General features: G+C 47.9%; 1 protein-coding gene across 2 annotated transcripts; it reads right to left on the reverse strand.

The window, feature by feature from the left end:
* On the reverse strand, positions 1 to 19,592 carry LOC144005261 (semaphorin-3D-like). Of its 2 annotated transcripts, XM_077503315.1 has the most exons (16): positions 19,424 to 19,592; positions 17,662 to 17,811; positions 17,426 to 17,580; positions 16,873 to 16,935; positions 16,681 to 16,794; positions 15,802 to 15,892; positions 13,324 to 13,449; positions 13,090 to 13,232; positions 12,734 to 12,848; positions 12,591 to 12,660; positions 12,390 to 12,534; positions 11,472 to 11,694; positions 10,668 to 10,741; positions 9,214 to 9,255; positions 8,560 to 8,714; positions 1 to 388 (listed from the first exon to the last, which is right to left on the reverse strand). In XM_077503315.1, exons 1-16 carry the CDS (start codon positions 19,548 to 19,550, stop codon positions 220 to 222), a joined length of 1,962 nt encoding a protein of 653 aa, XP_077359441.1. In that variant the 5' UTR covers positions 19,551 to 19,592; the 3' UTR covers positions 1 to 219. The 2 variants fall into 2 exon arrangements, with proteins under 2 accessions (XP_077359441.1, XP_077359443.1); XM_077503317.1 differs by lacking the exon at positions 1 to 388 and having other exon boundaries at positions 8,579 to 8,714; positions 10,642 to 10,741.
* Positions 19,593 to 19,789: the final 197 nt, after the last annotated feature.

Below are 19,789 nucleotides of genomic sequence, written 5' to 3' on the forward strand. Positions count from 1 at the left end.
AAAAACAACATACAACAAGCTCACCGCATGCAAACATACATCAAAAAGTTCAAAAATAAAAATAAAGTGGAAAAAAAACTTACAATGTTTTTAGGGTTTATTTGTCATTTGTGTTTCACACGTTAGTGAGGAGAATCCCGCCTACAAAATGTGTGGGTCATCATCATCATCGTCATCACCGCGTGTGATTTCAGCGAATGGCGTCCAACGTTTTACCATCTAAGGCAAACTGGAAAGCGGGCTCTCAAACGTCCCCTTCTGTCGGGCGGTCTCCTCCTGGCTGACCTTTGACCCCACACTGTCAGGATCGGTCGCATTGGTCTCCACCCAGTAGGAGCTGAGCGTCGCGCCATTGACTCCACCGCCGAGGAGATCCGATCCTTCATCCCTAACACACAAACTTTCTTTACTATCATTTGGCTAACAATGACTTTTCTGATTATATTCTTTAAAAATGCTTTTCTTAGGGTGTATTCAGACTTGCACTGTTTGGACCGCTTGAAACGGACCAGAGTTGTGATTTCCCACGCTGATCTGGACCCTTTGTGCAGGTCTGAATACACATAAACGAATTTTGGGTGCAGACCAAACTTATATTGATATCATATTGACCACAATCTACTGCGAGTATGAAAAAAATATGGCTCGAGCGACAGCGCAAGCGCAAGAATCAGAGCGATACATCCCACTGAGCCATAGACATCTATTAGACGTCTCGTCTAAGTTTAGACCAAAATTAGCCTGTCTATAATTGGTCTATGATTTAACCCTGAGGTTACAATGAATCGAGTAAATATTAACTATTAAATTAAAAAAAATAACTGTTGTATAAACCATACTAAGTGCAATTTATGGAGAAATTGCACAAAATTTATTTGTTTAAAATTAGCTGAATGCTAATAGCTGAATGCTAATGAAGGAACTAGAAAGACAAACTGTGAAAATTACAAAGTAATTAACTATTAATTACTAGTAGTAGTAGAAACAGTAGTAGTATTACTAGTAATTATTAAGTAGTAACTTGTAGTTAAATGACGTAGTCACATACCATAAATAACTAGTACTGTAAAGTTTTTTCATTCATCTATTTAGAAGCAATGTACGGAGCCCCTCTGGTGTCAGGGTCTGAATTTATTTATTTATTTATTTTTTTTGCTAATCTGTACCCACAGTTTAGCAATCTGTACCCACAGTTTAGTAAACTGTACCCACAGTTTAACAATCCGTACCCACAGTTTTGTAAACTGTACCCACAGTTTAACAATCTGTACCCACAGTTTAGCAATCTGTACCCACAGTTTAGTAAACTGTACCCACAGTTTAACAATCCGTACCCACAGTTTTGTAAAGTGTACCCACAGTTTAACAATCTGTACCCACAGTTTACCAATCTGTACCCACAGTTTACTAATCTGTACCCACAGTTTAGCTCTTCTGTGGCGTTATGTAATATGCATGCGCACGCATGTTCGAACGGCTGCTTATTTTCATCTTAAACTGTAGACTTACTGTATGTATTTAGTTGATGTGTAATGTTGCGCTTGTGCCACTGTGAGGTGCTCGAACACTTTTCTTCTCTTTCTTTTACTTCCGTGTTAAGCCTGAAGGCCGTTGAAATGCAGACCTGTTTTGTTGTGCTCCGCAATTAATACGCCATACTTGGCTAAAGAAACTTCATCTTTCCGTCATCCATTCATCCGAATGCATCGTTAAGATGCCAAAACTAGTCTACAGTTTAAGATAATAATAATAATAAAAAAGAAGCAGCCATTCGCTGGTACTGCTGTCACGCAACCGCTCGAACGTTGCGTGCGCATGCGTATTACGTAACGCCACAGAAGTGCTAAACCTTGGGTATGGTTTAGTAAACCGTGGGTACGGTTTAGTAAACCGTGGGTACAGATTAGTAAACTGTGGGTACAGATTGTTAAACTGTGGGTACAATTTACTAAACTGTGGGTACAGATTAGCAAAAAAATAAAAAATATTCATACCCTGACACCAGAGGGGCTCCATACTAAACTGTGGGTACAGATTAGCAAAAAATATATATATATATTCAGACCCCGACACCAGAGGGGCTCCATACTAAACTGTGGGTACAGATTAGCAAAAAAAATAAAAAATTCAGACCCTGACGCCAGAGGGGCTCCGTACTTATCCCCTTAGCTTGCAGCAATCATGGTGCTGTTTTCTTTTTTAAACAATTTGCGAGAACTGCTTCTCACACAAACTTATGCTTGCTAGATTTTTTTTTAATGTATGTAATGAGTATGGCTTGCACATCAGCTGTTTAAGATTTTTTTTAAATTTTTTTTTAAATCCAATATTGAACCCTGGCTCGATCCAGTGTGATCACAAAGAGTGGGCCTCTTAAAAGTAGGTTTTTATTTGCTGCAACGATGGTCTGATGATGTAATGTAAAAAATGCAATTCACTTTTGATTTATGATCAACAAGGAATCAACTTCGAAAGCAAAATACTTTGCAAGTTAAAAGTATGTTGTGTTGTGTAATTTTGTTTAACAGTAGCAACGGGTGAGTTGTCAAGTAATGTACCGATTTCTTTCCCCCTCACCCAACAGAGACTACATAACCTTCAGAGTAAAAGAACATCTGTCTCAAGAACTGTCCGGATTGTAAAAGGTACAGATTGAATTACAGTCATCTTGATTATCGAACTAATCACAACCACTTTGTGTTACCTTTGCATATTGATATTTTATTGGTTGTTTGAATGCACTTATGTTAATCCCCTGTCAATTAAAAGCATATGTTAAATGCCTACTTGGTAATTGCGATCTTAAAGTGATGTTGCATTTATGCCATGTCATTGCCTAATCAAAGGGCAAAAAACCCAAGTAGACCATGTGTCACGCCGCCACCGGCGTGACGGCCCATGCTTTTGTTTTTGTTATCCATGTTTCCTGTTTTACTTTGAAAACCCTAACTCTCATCTCACCCCAGGTCACTTGCCCTTCCTGCCGCTCCATAATTACCGGTCCCCGCCCATGATTACCAACACCTGCCACCAATCAAGACTCACAATAAAAGCCATCTGCATTCTCCCCTCAGTGCCGAAGTTTCACAGTCAGTGCATGGAAGCGGCCCACAGTCCTTATGTCCTCGTTCATGTTGCCAAGTGTTTTTGCCTTGTTTTTGTGCCTTTTCCTCCCCAGTGGAGCGCCTTTTGTTACCCCTTTTGCCTTGTGCCCTTTTTCCTCCCTAGCGGAGCGCTTTTCGTTGTCCCCAGTACCTTTTGCCTGTTTTTTCCTCCCTAGTGGAGCGCTTTTTGTTCTCCACTTTTTTGCTTCCCTGTTCTCCTCTCAGCTTGAGAGGAGACGCTTGTTGGCCGGAAATAAACCTGCTGCCTTGGTGGCTTACCTTACGCCTGCGTCTGAGTCCGACCTTACCTCGTCGTGTCAGTACACTTCGGCCAGCATGGACCCAGCAGGCAAGGTCGAGGCTGCACTGCAGAGCCAGGAGGCCCGGCTCGACAACCAGGACCGGATCCAGCAAACCATGCTGTCCCAGATTGGGGAATTGACCAGCCAGGTCCACGAGCTGGTGAGCCTCTCACGGCGTCGAGCGCCAGCTCCCACCGGACAAATTCCTAATCCTGAGTTCTCCGTACCGACCACGCCATTCACCGGGGTAGGATTAAGACTGGCCTCCCCAGAACGATACTCCGGTGAACCCGGGCGCTGTCAGACTTTCCTCACGGAATGCGACATTCATTTCGAACAATTACTACAGGCATTTCCCACAGCCCGGTCCCGAGTGGCCTTCATGGTGTCTCACCTGACGGGACGGGCCAAAACCTGGGCGACCGCGGAATGGGCCAGGGGTTCCTCGGTCTGCCAAAGCGTACAGGACTTTCAAATCGCTTTGCGCCAAGTCTTTGATCCAGAGAACAATGACCGAGAGAAGGCACGAGCATTGAGCCGGCTTCAACAAGGCAAAGAGTCTGTCAGCGATTACGCTGTCCGTTTTCGAACACTGGCAACGAACAGTGGCTGGAACGCCATAGCTCTTCATGACCATTTCTTGAAAGGACTCTCACCTGCCATTCAAGAACTTCTGATCCCCGTAGAACTCCCCACGGACTTGGACGCTTTGATTTCCCTCGCCATCCGCACAGATCATCGTCGCCAGGAGCTGGCTAAGATCGGCGGACCTCGAAGGAGGGAGGAACCCACCCCCTGGTCACGGCCACCGGAGGCCGGAAGGCCGCAACCCATCCTTCCTTCCCGACCTGAACCAGGAGAGGTGGGCCCCGCCAGAGAGGAACCCATGCAACTGGGAAGGGCTCGGCTTACGCCTGAGGAGAGACAGCGCCGCCGCCGAGAGGGCCGTTGCTATTATTGTGGTGGTCTTGGACACTTGGTGGGATCCTGCACCACGAAGGGCAGCTCACCGGTGAGTTCTCCGTCACCCCGACCCGCCAAAAAACCACAGACTCACGCAAATTCAGATAACCCACCACAATGTCACCACCGACCTGTCAGCCCTCATCGACTCCGGATCCGACGAAAGTCTCATGGACTGGGAGCTCGTAAGGCAAATACGAGCCTCCACCGAACCCCTTTCCTCGACCATCCAGGCTAGAGCGCTGAATGGCAAGGAGCTCTTCAAAATCACTCACATCACTGAACCTCTGGAAGTCCGAATCGGACCTCACTTCGAGACTTTCCGCTTCCACGTTTTTCATGCATCATCCCCCACTTTGGTTCTGGTCCATCCTTGGTTGCGTCTACATAATCCCAGAATCGACTGGAACACTGGAGTCGTTCTGGAGTGGGGAACGGACTGCATCTCTCACGGGTTGGAACAACCCGCACCCCGAAACTCCACAGCCCAGGTTCAGCAGGTGACTCTCGTCCCACCGGCTCAAGAAGAGTACCCGAACCTGCACACTGTTCCCTCCTGCTACCACCACTTGCGGGAGGTCTTCAGCAAAACCAAGGCCATGACTCTCCCTCCACACCGACCATATGACTGCCCGATCGATTTGATTCCCGGTTCAACCATTCCCAAGGGGAGACTGTATTCGGTCTCAGGACCCGAACGCCAAGCCATGAACAACTACATTGACGACTCCTTGAAGGCCGGTCTCATCCGACCGTCTTCCTCACCTGCTGGCGCAGGTTTTTTCTTTGTGAGCAAGAAGGATGGATCCCTACGCCCATGCATTGATTACAGTCCCTTAAATGACATCACTGTTAAGAACCGGTACCCCTTGCCCTTGATGTCCTCGGTGTTCGATCAGCTGCAACAGGCTAAGATCTTCACTAAGCTCGATCTCCGGAACGCCTATCACCTCATTCGGATCCGCGAGGGAGACGAATGGAAGACGGGCTTCAACACTCCTCGGGGACATTATGAGTACCTGGTCATGCCATTTGGCCTCACGAATACTCCAGCCGTCTTCCAGGCCATGATAAATGAGGTACTCAAGGACTTCATAGATCACTTTGTGTACGTTTACTTGGACGACATTTTGATTTACTCTCCTGACCTAATGAGCCATCGAGACCACGTAAACCGAGTACTGCAACGTCTTCTGGATCATCATCTGTACGTGAAAGCTGAGAAGAGTTTGTTTCACGTAAACACCATCTCCTTCCTGGGATTTATCGTTTCACCAGGGAAGGTGGAAATGGACTCGGACAAGGTCAGCGCCGTACGAGAGTGGCCCACGCCGGACTCTCGGAAGAAAGTTCAACAGTTCCTCGGATTCGCCAACTTCTACCGTAGATTCATAAGAAACTTCAGTACCATTGCCGCTCCCCTACACGCTTTGACCTCCCCACAAGTTCGTTTTTTATGGAACCTGGAAGCCGAAAAGGCCTTCAAAGACCTAAAAGCACGCTTCACCAATGCCCCAATCCTCAGAGTCCCTGACCCCAAACGCCAGTTCGTGGTGGAGGTAGACGCCTCCAGTATTGGAATTGGGGCGGTACTGTCCCAGCGTTCTCAAGAGGACGGCAAGACGCATTCCTCTCACGTAAATTATCCAAGGCTGAACGCAATTACTCAGTCGGAGATCGGGAGCTTCTCGTGGTAAAAGTGGCCCTAGAAGAATGGAGACACTGGCTGGAAGGCGCTGAACTTCCTTTTGTGATCTGGACCGATCACCGAAATTTGGAGTACTTACGCCAGGCAAAAAGACTCAATCCTCGACAGGCCAGATGGTCCTTGGTTTTTAACCGCTTCGTGTTCTCCCTGACTTACAGACCAGGCAGCAAAAATGTCAAGGCGGATGCGTTGTCAAGAGTCCACGAATCCGAGCCATTGGAAGCCGAGCCTGAGACCATCCTGCCCCGGGACTGCATAGTTGGAGCCATGAGATGGCAAATTGAGGACGATGTCAAGGAGGCACTGCGCAACGTCACTCCCCCCACGTCTTGTCCACCACGTCGACTGTTCGTGCCTGAGGAGCTAAGGTCTCAGGTGATACACTGGGCTCACACATCACAGCTTTTTTGTCATCCTGGAGTCCGCAGGACCATGTATGCTGTTGCCCGGAGATTCTGGTGGCCGGCAATGGGAACCACGATAAAAGAGTACGTCGCTGCTTGTCCAACTTGTGCCCGCAACAAGACTTCAAATCAGTCCCGGATGGGACTTCTCCAACCGCTACCAATCCCATCCAGACCATGGGCAGAATTATCATTGGACTTTGTAACCGGACTACCACCATCCCATGGTAAAACCACAATCCTCACAGTCGTCGACAGATTCTCTAAAATGGTTCGCTTCATCCCACTAACCAAGCTCCCGTCCGCCAAGACCACAGCAGATATCATGATCCACCACATTTTCCGGTTCTACGGCTTTCCATTACACATCGTCCCAGACCGTGGACCACAGTTCCTCTCCCGATTCTGGTCACAATTTTGTAAAGCCCTAGGTGCCAAAGCCAACCTGACGTCTGGGTACCACCCTGAGGCCAATGGGCAGGCAGAAAGGCTGAACCAGCAGCTCGAAACCGGTCTCCGATGCCTTGTTTCCCAGAACCCGACTACCTGGAGCAAATATCTGGTATGGGTCGAGCTCGCACACAACTCTTTGCCCACATCTGCCACAGGTCTCACCCCGTTTAAATGCGTCCACGGCTACGATCCACCATTCTTCGCTGAACTGGAGGAGGAGGCAACGGTTCCCTCGGTCCAGGCCATGATCCGTCGGTGTCACAATGTCTGGTCGGCGGCCCGGGCGGCGCTACAACGCCAGGGAGACCGGGTGAAGAGGTCCAGGCCAACGAGTTTGGCTATCAGCCAAACACCTCAGACTCAAGGTACCATGTCCAAAGCTGGCCCCGCGATTTGTGGGGCCTTTCCCAGTAACCAAGTCCATAGGTCCCGCCGCCGTTCGACTCCGCCTGCCAAGATCCCTCAGAGTTCATCCAACATTCCACGTCAGTCAAGTCAAGCCGGTCCACGAAAGCCCACTTGTGCCATCCGAACCCGACCCACCCCCCCCCAGAGATGATTGAAGGCGGCCCCGTTTACAAGGTCAGTAAACTCTTAGATGTGCGTAATAGGGGCCGCGGAAGACAATACCTAGTCGACTGGGAGGGGTACGGCCCGGAGGAAAGACAATGGGTCCCCTCCCGGTTCATTGTTGACCCCTCGTTAATTGATGATTTTTACTCTGAACACCCTGACATTCCTGGGCCGTCAAGAGTCGGCCGTTGAGGGGGGGGTACTGTCACGCCGCCACCGGCGTGACGGCCCATGCTTTTGTTTTTGTTATCCATGTTTCCTGTTTTACTTTGAAAACCCTAACTCTCATCTCGCCCCAGGTCACTTGCCCTTCCTGCCGCTCCATAATTACCGGTCCCCGCCCATGATTACCAACACCTGCCACCAATCAAGACTCACAATAAAAGCCATCTGCATTCTCCCCTCAGTGCCAAAGTGTCACAGTCAGTGCATGGAAGCGTCCCACAGTCCTTATGTCCTCGTTCATGTTGCCAAGTGTTTTTGCCTTGTTTTTGTGCCTTTTCCTCCCCAGTGGAGCCTTGTGCCCTTTTTCCTCCCTAGCGGAGCGCTTTTCGTTGTCCCCAGTACCTTTTGCCTGTTTTTTCCTCCCTAGTGGAGCGGTTTTTGTTCTCCACTTTTTTGCTTCCCTGTTCTCCTCTCAGCTTGAGAGGAGACGCTTGTTGGCCGGAAATAAACCTGCTGCCTTGGTGGCTTACCTTACGCCTGCGTCTGAGTCCTACCTTACCTCGTCGTGTCACCATGAACATTTTGATCAGTTTGAGAATGACTTGTAGGACAAACATTTTATTTGTAGGCAGTACTACTTTAATTTAATGTAGTTACTTTTTTTCTTTTTTTTTACTTGATATGTACAACTAAATAAAACTACAACATATCCTAAAGCACCGACAGAATGCCACATACTTTTTGTAAATACGATACCGCCACGACACCGTCCCGTTATGTAGTCACTGTGGGCTTCGGGACGGCGAGGAGGAATTCGGACACAGCCACGGTCTGACTACGGAATGGGGCGCGGAGAACAGCGCCCCCTAGGCCCGACAGGCACGTACCTGCGGCCGGAGCCAAAGCGCGGCGAGCATGTCTGTCCGTCCCAGGCGCAGTACGGATCTCCTGACAAACGGCACTGGCTGCAGTCGGTGTAAAGGTGGCACCTGTGGAGGGACAGCTGGGCCACGCCCCCTTCGCTGGACACGTACAGCTGTTGCTGCGGCAACAGACAAAAGCGTCCTCATTACTGGCACACCTCCCACAAATCAGACGTCAGCAACTCAGCCGGTCTTCCACATACCCCCCCCCCCCCACACACACACACACACACACACACCACACAAAAAAAAACTTTTAGGCCATATTCCATTTTGGAAAGCGCGCCTTCATTTGGACGTCATCCATCAAAAAAGGTCAAAGAGGTCACAAAAAATGCTGCTTGTTTGTAGTAATAGTTCATTTGAACAATAAAACAATTCTCTCATTTGTATTGCAATACTGTTAAATTTTTTCCCACCCATTATGTATGAGAAATAACGTGTGCCAAGTGTTTATTTTTTTCTAGTTGTCCTTCATAATCAGTTAAGTAATGATTAACCACATTGGAAACCAAAAAAAAAACATGAAGCGTTGATTTGACTCTAAAACTTGAAATTGTGTTATTTACAATTGATGACATCATTCAACATGCGTGCAAATGCAAGAATCCGGCTTACTTTCTTGCTGGAGATTTTCATCTGGCGGACGGCGACTCCGCTCTGCAGAAGCAAACATGTTTGTTCACAAAGGCGGAATACACCATTTTCTCCAAAAGTAGAAGCCAAATGTCCGTTTGTCACTTTTTTTAATGTAAGAAATCAATTTTGGAGCTTTTAGCTGTGTTAAAATGATAATTCCTCACCGTCACACGTGACCAAAGTGGTGTTTTCCTCCATATGCCAAAGAAGATGTTATATTCAATGTATTTTGGAAGAATTTTTTGGGTTCATCCATTTGGCGTCAATATTGGTGGCTTTTTGTTTTGAACCAGCAAATGGCTGCGCTTGACTTGACAATATCCAACTTGTTTCAATTGACAAATGACTCCCAATCAGTGAGCGTGTTTTGTTTTGTTCCCCCAAACTCGTTGATTGGTCCAAAAGTGTCATGCTTTAATATTTCCAAATGGAAAGCTGTGATAAATGCACACAACATTTTGTGCTCCATTTAGGTTGTGCTGAGATAGAGACAGGTCACGTCCTTCCACTTCCTGTTTCCTGATTGCAAGCGCCGTCTGTTTCCTGTTTCCTGCTTGGTGCTGCTGCTTTGTTGGGAACGTCGCACCCGGACGGGCGGGAACTTTCGCCAAGCGACCGACTGACTTCCGGGGAGCAACGTGATCGCGCGGCGATGCCAAAGCAGGAAGGACAACTCGAGTTGCCATCAGACTTCTGGTGGGCATGATGAGAAAAACGCACACGACAACAAAAGGCCGTTCTTGTTCTCCGACGCTCGCCATGTGAGCTGGAGTGGCCGGCAGCTGACATCTCACGCCCCGCCCCGCTCACTCGTCACGTGAAATGAGCATTTATAAGGATTCTCCAAACAAGTGAAGATGTGCTGTTGATGTTGCGGGAATGTGGGCGGAGTAAAATCCAGTTGAGCGCCACACCAGGGCTGGACTGGCCATCTGACAAACAGGGCAGATGCCCAACGGGCCGAATGATTTTCCTCCATTTTATTTTATTTTAATTATTATTAATTCAATCTCTGGTGTAATAACCTTATTTATTGATTGATTGAATTATGTTTTATTTTATTATCTGTTCTTATTGCTGCTGGAAATGTAAATTTCCCAGAGGGAGCCATCCCGAAGGGATCAATAAACTCAAGTCTAAGTCTAACTTAGAGGGACTCGTACATAAATCCATTTTGAATATAGACAGCAAACTCAAGTGACATCAGTCAAAATCAGTGGCAGATCTATGTTTTAGGCGGGCAGGGTAGTCAGGTCGGGAGTCAGGCTGGCCCAGGCTGGAGGGCTTCAATCAAAATGCCAGGGATGATTATTTTGCGCCAGAACCTCTCAACCTTCAGGCAGACATGCTGAACATGGGTTCCGACGTGCAGCCCACAACAAAAGCTCAAAATCAAACAAATCGGACCTTTTACTTGACGTGTGCAAAGTGACCTGGAAGACGTGGAGTTCTTCTAGAACGGAATCCTGCTCCTCCGAGGTCACCACCTTCAGAACCTTGCCATCATCTGCAAACAAACAAATGAAGAAGAAGGAAAAACAAAAAGTTGCGTCAGCCGGATGACGCGGATGTTCACATGCAGCAATCCCACCAAAAGCAAAACGACACCTGCAGCAATTGCATAAAAAAAATGTGGGGGGGCGGCGCCACTTGTTAGCATGTAGATATTTGGTATGCGCTCCAGTGCAACTGATTGAGGAGCGAGTCAACGCATCGTTTTGTCCAATTTTCGGCCACTGTTGGCTCACTCCAGAAAAACAATCAAAAACCGTGACTAGCGGCCAGCGGTGCGATGCCCCGGCACATGGGCAAGGAGAGCCACACTCACGCTTGGATCCGTGGGACAAACAAAATGACAACGGTGGCCTTCTGACGTCACTGGCTAGGCCACGCCCCTTAAAGGCACACAGCCGAAAAGAAAGTTGCTTCATCAACATGCACAAGTGAAAAAAACAAAATCCACAAAACTCGTCTGTTGCTGCCATCAAAAGTTTCAAAAGTTTTGTTTGTCTTTTGCTGTCATTCGAAATTCGTTTTGAGCTACAACTGACCCAAAATGCTGCCAACTGTTTGTGTCAAGTGTTTCACGATGTCCTGGAATGGCCAACGGACGGACGGACCTCTCCAGCTCGTGTCGACGGGGCTAGACGGCGGATTGTGTCAAGTGAAAATATGCGAGTGGAGCCTCTAATCGTCTCGCTGGCGGAAGGATGCAAACGGCAAAAGGCGGTGCTGACCCGTTCCCAGGAACAAGACGTCGGCACTCCGGCCCTCGCCGTCCACTCGCTCTACCAGCAGACTGGTCAGCAGGTAGGGCATGTCCACGTGCGTAAAGACGGCTCGGCCGGCAGCCGGCAGGACGGATTCCCACATGAACTGATGGCGCCGCATGAAGGTCACGACCTCGTCCGGGAAATCATCGCTGGACTCGTGCGCATGGTCGGACGTCGCGCTGGGACACTAAAATGAGCGCTTGGTCACAGGACGCCAATTTCAAATATTTCAAGTTCATTTTCTTCATACAATCAACTATTTGGATTATTTCTTCATGCACATAAAGCTAAACTTTATTTTCTTGTCTAGAAACAAAGCTAAATCAATAAAAAAAAAATGCTGTCAAGTCATTTTATAAAAGTTTCTATTGTTCCTTTATTTACTCCATGCAGAGCTACTTGGTAGCAAAAAAAAAAAACCTGCTAAACCACACAAAACAAAATGTAAATTGAAATATATCAACCAAAAATGTCATCATAACTGTCGGAATAATTGTAAATATAAGTACACTGTCTTCCAACTATGTTTTGCATTTGCATTATTAGGGTTGGAACACTTATGTAACTAGGGGCGTGGAAACCAAATAAAAAGAGAGGGTGAGGAGGGGATTTGTTCAGAGAGTGCAGTAGCGAATTGTATCAGTCAGTTCCTCTCCTCGTGAGCTTTGAACTGAGTGTCTTCTCTCGTTTTTGTTGTGTTTGATAAATGTCAAACAGACAAACCTGACTTTTTTAACTTTTGTCTTGTTGAGGTTGTCAATGAGAAAAGCAGGAGTGACATTGCAGAAACACACACACAAAATAATAATAAATAATACAAATATATATTTTTTAACCTAAAACATTAGTGTCACTCAAGTAAAAGTGTGTAAAGGAACTTACGGCGCCGGGTCTAGGGTAGGGCACATGACCTTTGAACTCCATCCAGCGCCGGTTGGGGCCGTCCCAGTGGGCGAAGGGCCCGTTGAAGGCCGCGCGAATGCCGGCCATGCTGAAGGCGCACACGGCCGAGCCTGACAACAGAGAGCTGACGGCGCCAGACGTCACTGCCGAGCGCTTTCTCAGAAGTCAGGTGAGGCTCACCTGGAGGTCCGGAACAGGCCGTAGATGACCGAGTTCCGAGGATCTTTGGTCTCCAGGACAAAAACGTCCTCTGGAGCAAGAAAAGCAAAAAGTGTTCACGTTGGCAAATCTGACCGACGATGGACGCGAGCGCGCACACTTACCCAGCTGGTCGAAGTGCGTGTGGACGCCAGACGGCCCGGGGATGGAACACACCAGGCGAGCCTTCAGGAAGGTCGTCCAGCGCTTGGTCAGGCTCCGCCTCCCTCCTATGTCGTTCTTCAGACAGCGGGCAGGAAGCGGCAAAAGTCAGTCAAGTTGCTCCTCGCCCCGCCCCCACCCCACCCCGCAGCCAACTGTGCCCATGCTGAAGGAGTGGCAGCCATCAGGTCCTGATCAGCATCGTTGCTGATTGGCCATCGTTGGCGCCGCCATGTCAGGAGGCAGAATTTGCCGGCCGCCGCGTGCCAACAGCTCGCCTTTTTGTTGACACACAAGTGGTAGCAAAGGCCGCTCGTACCTTACAGACTTGAGCCACGCGGCTGTAGATCTTCTTTTCCCACAGCTCCGCCTCCAGCGCCGCCTCCCTGAAGAAGAAGTAGACCTTGTCGTCGGCGGCGTTGTGCGTTTCGGCGACAGCGAAGGAAGCCACGAAGTGCGGAACTGACAGGACGGACAAACAAGTCAGAGGACATGCGTGCCATCTCCACGCTTAAGCGAGCGTGTCGAGCGCCGGCCGGCGGGCGGGCGTCACCGTTCAGCCAGTTGTGGTCGTATGCTTCCGTGCGCAGGTAGTGGCCGCCGGCCATGACGGACGTCCGGAAGATGCCGGCATTGGTTCCCGTCAAGTCCACCGACGTGCCGGCATACACTTCGCCGTCTGGACAGAGACGCTTTTCATCATTGAGACCATCGCCAGCCGTCCGGTCCTTTGATCTTGAATGCTCGACAGGCAGCAGCACAAGTCTGCACTTTGTCACTTTAACTCATGAGAACGATGAAGAAGCTTTCTGGTGGAATGTGGAAGGTCTAATTTGTTAACCTGGCAATCGCCAGATTGATATTGTGATTCACTCAAGGCAGTTCTTCAAAATATTCATCTGGTACTGCTTCACAGTGATTTGCTCAGGAAAGGCAGGACATTCTGTACAATAGTTCCAACTGATTGGACGATGCGGCATAGTACACGTTTGTTTTAACCAATCACGGCCAGGATGAAAATGTCTTTGTTCTCGTCGAAGGGGGCAAAAAAAGAACAAACACCTTCCATCCATCCATTTTCTTAACTGGCTACTCCTCACGAGGGTAGCAGGGGTGCTGGAGCCTATTCCAGCTGGCTTCGGGCAGTGGGCGGGGTACACCCTGAACTGGTTGCCACCCAATCCAGGGCACACACAGACCAACAAGCATTCACACTCACAATCACACCTAGGGACAACTGAGTGTTCAATCAATCAGCAAAACATGTCTTTGAAATGTGGGAGGAGACCTAAGTACCCGGTGAAGATCCACACAGGCACGGGGAGAACATGCAAACTCTACCCAGGAAGGCCGTAGCCCGGATTCAATCTCACGTCCTCTGCACTGGGAGGCGGACGTGCTAACCAGTCAGCCAACCGTGCCGGCACGAACATCTTACCAGCTAGAAATGCACGAAGCGCCTGTCGCTGTTCAACATTTAACAAGGAAATGGTGATCAATTCTGCAAGAGCAGAATTAATTGCAGGGTCGACTCGTCCATGTTAGTGGTTGGTTTGTTTGCCCCGGCGTCGGTGCTGGCTTGCTGGTTTCGTCACAGTTGCATGTCCCGTCCCAAACACGATGTCGTTCTGTGATCAGTCCGAGCCACCAGTGGTTCAGATAAGTGGAAATCAAGATGTATTGAAGGTACAAGATGTATTTCTCCGGAGTTCGTGAACTCGCAAATACTGCCAGGATTCAGCTTGCGAGAGCTTACAATGTTTACAAGCATCCTGAGGGGTCCCGTTTGCTTTTGTATTTGTTTGGCGCTCAACAAACTTTTTCTTGCTTCCTCTCGTTGCCTCTTGGATGTGGGCGGACTCCAGCCGTGGCCATTTTGATGCTTTGTGACTTGATGAAAAGCAAGCGGCACTGGACTGTGGAGGTCAATACTCACCTTGAGAAATGATGACCTGTCCTACATGCACAACAGTAGGGGTGTGCTCAAAAAATCGATACGACAATATATCGTTACGGGCCTCATTACAATACACGTATCGATACGCAGGCGTCAAAATCGATACTGCTCATTAACTTTAAATAGGCAGTTAACGTTTGCCTTTGCAGCTTGCATTGTACCTAAAAAATAAAAACCAGCAGCGTCTTTGAAGTTAATTGCCTTCAATTAATAGCTCAAAAATAGCTCACCAGTGACTGGACACTGTGTCTTGCTAAGAAAAATGAAAGAATATCAACATGTATTTACTTATAAACTTAACATGGCACATGTGTCTTAACTCTTTGACTGCCAAAGACATTTCATGATGATTAGTAAAATTCCAATGAATGGAATGCGATCTTTAATTTTGTAGCCACATTGTATATGTAGTAAAGGCAAACAATATTCTTTTTGCCTTGAAAGATGAGTTAAAATGCTCAAAAGCGGCTGGCACTGTGGATTTTTTTGTTTTGTTTTTATAACGCCTGGCAGTCAAAGAGTTTTAATGTACCAATTTTCATATATTTTTTTTAAAAAACGAAATAGAATGAAATGAAAAAAAAAAGATATTTTTTATTTCCCCAAATATTTAAAATAAGCACATTTTAGAGCTGTAATTTTAATACTTTGATATTTTTGCTCATATCGGCTCATGCCTATTAATACATTTTCCCGGCGAAAAATGCTTCTTGCTCTGCAGTGCGTACACATGTCGACCAGGCATGCCGCTTGGTGGTAAACCAGAAGAGCTACTAACAAAAACGCTCTTGTCATCCAGCATAATAAACATAGGTATACATATGACTGTTATTATAAAATGCAAGTAAATTAATGTAAAATATCGGGATACATATCGCCTTGAAGATCAACTATTGGGATACATATGTATCCTGATACGTATCGTATCGTGATTTTGGCGGCAATACCCAGCCCTACACAACAGCAGCTTCCTTCCACTCACCTGATTGGTTGTCATCTCATCTCTTCATTAACATTCTCACAGCAACCACAAGAAACAAACCAGTGCGTGCGTGTATGCGTGCTGGGCCGTACCGCTGACGTAAGCGGTGAAAGGTTCCTTGGGACTGTATGGGCATTTTCCAAGTCCGGTCGTGACGGTGTGAGGCAGCAGCGAGAAGGCCTCCTGCAGGACACACACATGCACCGACAAGTCAAGACAATTTAGCGGCAGGAGGAGCCAAACTTTTTGGAAGAAAGTTCGCCTCGAGTCGGGCGCTCGCTTTAGTTCTGCTCATTAATGGATTTTCATATAGTATGGAAGCCCTGCGCTCAATCACATCACCACGCCCACACATAATCTAGGATTCATATAAATCAGTGCTTTGCGAGAGAAGCACACATACTTCATTCAAGACGCCGGCTGTAAACATGATGCTACCTAGCCCGATGCTAGCCGACCCACTTGCGTGTACGACGATAGTTCTTTAGCTCTTCACTTTTCAAAAGCTTAAAAAAAATAAATAAATCACAGACAGACTCTCAGGTGGATGCGCAGGCTGATACAGCACGGACGTAATAAATAAACTGGGCTGCTCATGCTAGCGGCGGCCATCTTGCGTTGCCACACTTATAGTAAGTTGACTTTTCCGCAGCAAACTTTCCACGTTATTTTCTTCTTCTACAGCGAAAATACCACTGTGTGACGTGCGGTTTTACCAATAAGTATAAAATAAGTGTGGGAGATGCTCTAAATGCAGATTTCATCAGTAAGAATGTGAATATAAATGTTCTCTCATAAGGTACTGAGTGATACTCAGATTGGTCTGCATCATCAGTACCAAACGATTTCATGAATGACAATTTACTCCACGAAAGTAGTGATCGACAAACTGTTTACGGGGGGGGGGGGGCACTACCAGAAATCCTGACTAGGTAGCCAAGTTGTTTACGAACGCCACTGCGCATGCTCACCTGGAGTCCGACTTGGAGGAGGGTGCACTGCGGCCTGAAGGCGCCCGTGCCGCACACATAAACGTGCGTGTCGTTGATGGCTTGCAGCAGACGCACAAAGTTGGCGCACTCATCCTAAAAGAAAAAAAAAGATAAAGAAAAAAAGAGATCAGCCCATTTTTGTCTTTGTCCTCTTCGAAGATGTTGACTTACGTGCAAACTTTTCCCGATGATCAGGCAGTGCTGCACGGCGCTGTCGCTAGCGGGCCAGGAAACCTGCGGATGCCGCAATGCAGGCAACAAGCTGACTTTTTAAATTCAAAATGACTCTCACGTCTTCAACATACAAAAGGCAACACGGCCAAATACGACCACCTGATCTAAAATCAGCACAATATTTTCAAATAGGACTTTTGCCTTCCTTGTTTTCAACGTGCGGCATTCAGGAATTTGGTTGGCTTCATGTCGGTCGGTACTTCAGCAGTCACGAATGTCAGTACAAACTCAGGACCGGAGGTGGCAAATCCAGGTCCAGAAAGTCAAACCCACAGCTGCCATAACTGTGGCCTTCTTTGGACTTTCTGGACCCGTCCCGGATTCTCCACATCCATCGATCAGGACCTCTCCAAGGTCTCCACTGAGTCGCCAGCCAGCCAAGCGGTGCGCCAAGTTAAGGTTGAGTGACTCATCATGCAAATGTTAGCGAACTAACTATAGCGTGTGCAACACGAGACGTGGCCAAGCTGGTGTGGAGGTGACGACCGACCGTGTTCCAAGGAAGATCCACGCTGTCTGAGCTCAGCATGTGCACGTGATCCTTCCCTCCGACCAACAGGCGCCCACCTTCCTCGTCCAAGAGGAGCACCTGGAAACCGCCAGCAGCCCTGCCCCCCCAGTAGACCGCCGAGCCGTTCTTCAGTTCTACAAAGCAAATCCCAACCAGCGTGAGTCCCACATCCGGACACCAGCTTAAGACTAGAGACGGAAGGCGCCGTTTCCTACCTTGATGCGACACCTTCAGTCTGGCTTCCTGTTGGCTGCTCGTGTTAACGCCTGTTGCCGTCAGCATGGCTAGCGGGAGGAGCCACAGCATGGCAGCGTGAAGAGATTGCGGCGCCATTCGGACGCAAAGTTGGCCGAGAGACCCTGTCACTGGAAAATGGCCTTCGGTTACTGCTCAAATTCACATTTGTACATTTTGGACCGGTCGCTGGTGTCAGACCACTTCCAAATCTTTACCATTCTCAATTTCAAAATTGTTTAGTTGTCAAAAGAACAGACACAAAAAAACGGATCCCATTTGTATGTCGAAGGTTTCCAACATGAAACTGAGAAGGACTTGTGTCTTTCAATAGTCCAAAGTAACCCAACTTGCAAACAATGGCAAAATCCATCAGGACAAAAGTTGGCTGCCAAATGTAAACCGAACTTGTGGAAGTCACCGCATGACATTGTCAGAATGGCGGTCGCAAACAAGTCAAGTCGGTTGTGAGCGAAACCTTCGATCACACGGGGATAACACATGACCTTTGATTGTTTCATATGATCATTGAAAATGACACATAAAGGGTTGAAAAAAAAAAAAAAAAAAAAAAAAAAGACGTTTTGTTTGCAGCCCAGACCAGTCACCACAAACCGCCGACGTAATAAGATGGCTACCCTCTGGCTTCAGAAGGGAGGGGCCATCATCGTGATTGAGAGAAGGACGTTGGACACACTTGTGTCTTCTCGTAAGCTCGGGTTTGGCACAGTTGAGTCACGTGACATCACGTGTGCCAACCCGGCCTCCATCGCAATCACCACCAAAACGCAAACGTTCTTTTGTTTTGTTTTTGTCCGGTTTTCAAAATCTTCACGGGACACATGTGTCATCCCTGTTAAGTTTTGGCAGCTTAACGATGCATTCGGATGAATCGATGACGGCAAGATGAGGTTTCTTTAGCCAAGTAGGCCTATAGCGTATTTATTGTGGAGCACAGCAAAGCACGTCTGCTCTCAACAGCAGTCAGGCACAAAAGTAAAAGGAGATCAAAGAAAAAAGGAAGATAAAAGAGCAAAGTGTTTGCGCGCCTCACAGGCGCAACACATCAACTGACACTGAGGACATCCTCTTTCAACAATCCCGGACTGCAAATGTTGAAAATCCGACATTTCCTTTTAGACCGCAACAAGTCTTGTAAGCCCCGCCCTCTTAATGTCTCAGCAGCCTTTCTATACAGCACAATCACATCAAAGGAATGCTTTTTTTAAAGTATTTGTGTGATTTTTGTGAGTGTTTATCGTTATGATTATGAAGATAAATATTTGAAGTGAGTTATTTGTGACAAATCAAATTCCCTGCATAACACCATCATCTGCTGATGATAAGTCCGAACAATAGCCACGTTTGACTTGACTTGATGAACAGCCACCTCAGCATACAACAATACTGCAGGAAAGGCGCACACACGGGAGGAAAGATGTACGCACGCAGCGTAAACAGCGATCGAGTTGTCCACATTAATGTTTGAAGGCAGGCGCGTTGGGAGGCGATGTGGCAAGCAAAATTAAAAAGTGCTGCTCGAGTCATGCGGCAGCTGGAAGGGGTCGTCGGACCACTCGGACCTTCTACTGAGCCTGCATGATGCCGCCTCCTGAGTGAGATGCTTACAAGCAATTAAGTCGAGCTTTTCATTTCTTTTTAAGTCGAACTTCACTTGTGACCTCACAACAGCAAACACGTGACGTCACGGCGCCAATTTTTATCGCTTACGAGTCGACTCACCGCGTCCTGACGTCACAGCCAGGAGAGGAGAAGCGTGTGGCTGGACTGTCCCCGAGCGCGTGATGTCACGTGGCGCTGCTAGACTTGTGGCGCTCGTGTGGCCAAATGAAGTGACGGCCTCGGGCATCCCCGGACAGCGTTTGCCTCGCTTCCGTTCGGGTGGGCGTGTCGGGGGAGGTGACAAACGAAGCGGGTGGGCGTGTCGGGGGAGCTTCCGTTCGGGTGGGCGTGTCGGGGGAGGTGACAAACGAAGCGTTTGGACTCGGGAGTACAGTGCACCACCACCTGCACGAATTCACCTTCCTCCAACGTCCGCTACAGCTACAAATCTGGGACGTGCAGCTACGTGCAGCTACAAATCTGGGA

This window comes from Festucalex cinctus, chromosome 17 (assembly GCF_051991245.1).
Source record: "Festucalex cinctus isolate MCC-2025b chromosome 17, RoL_Fcin_1.0, whole genome shotgun sequence".
NCBI lineage: Eukaryota > Metazoa > Chordata > Actinopteri > Syngnathiformes > Syngnathidae > Festucalex > Festucalex cinctus.

Bases quoted from the DNA above. Each gene is read 5' to 3' on its own strand.
- LOC144005261 (XM_077503315.1), bottom strand. From the start codon at position 19,550: ATGCCCGAGGCCGTCACTTCATTTGGCCACACGAGCGCCACAAGTCTA. The intron at 15,893-16,680 runs GTGAGCATGCGC...TGTGTCCTGCAG, and splicing joins TCCTCCAAGTCGGACTCCAG to GAGGCCTTCTCGCTGCTGCC. The intron at 8,715-9,213 runs GTAAGCCGGATT...CTGTTGCCGCAG, and splicing joins TGAAAATCTCCAGCAAGAAA to CAACAGCTGTACGTGTCCAG.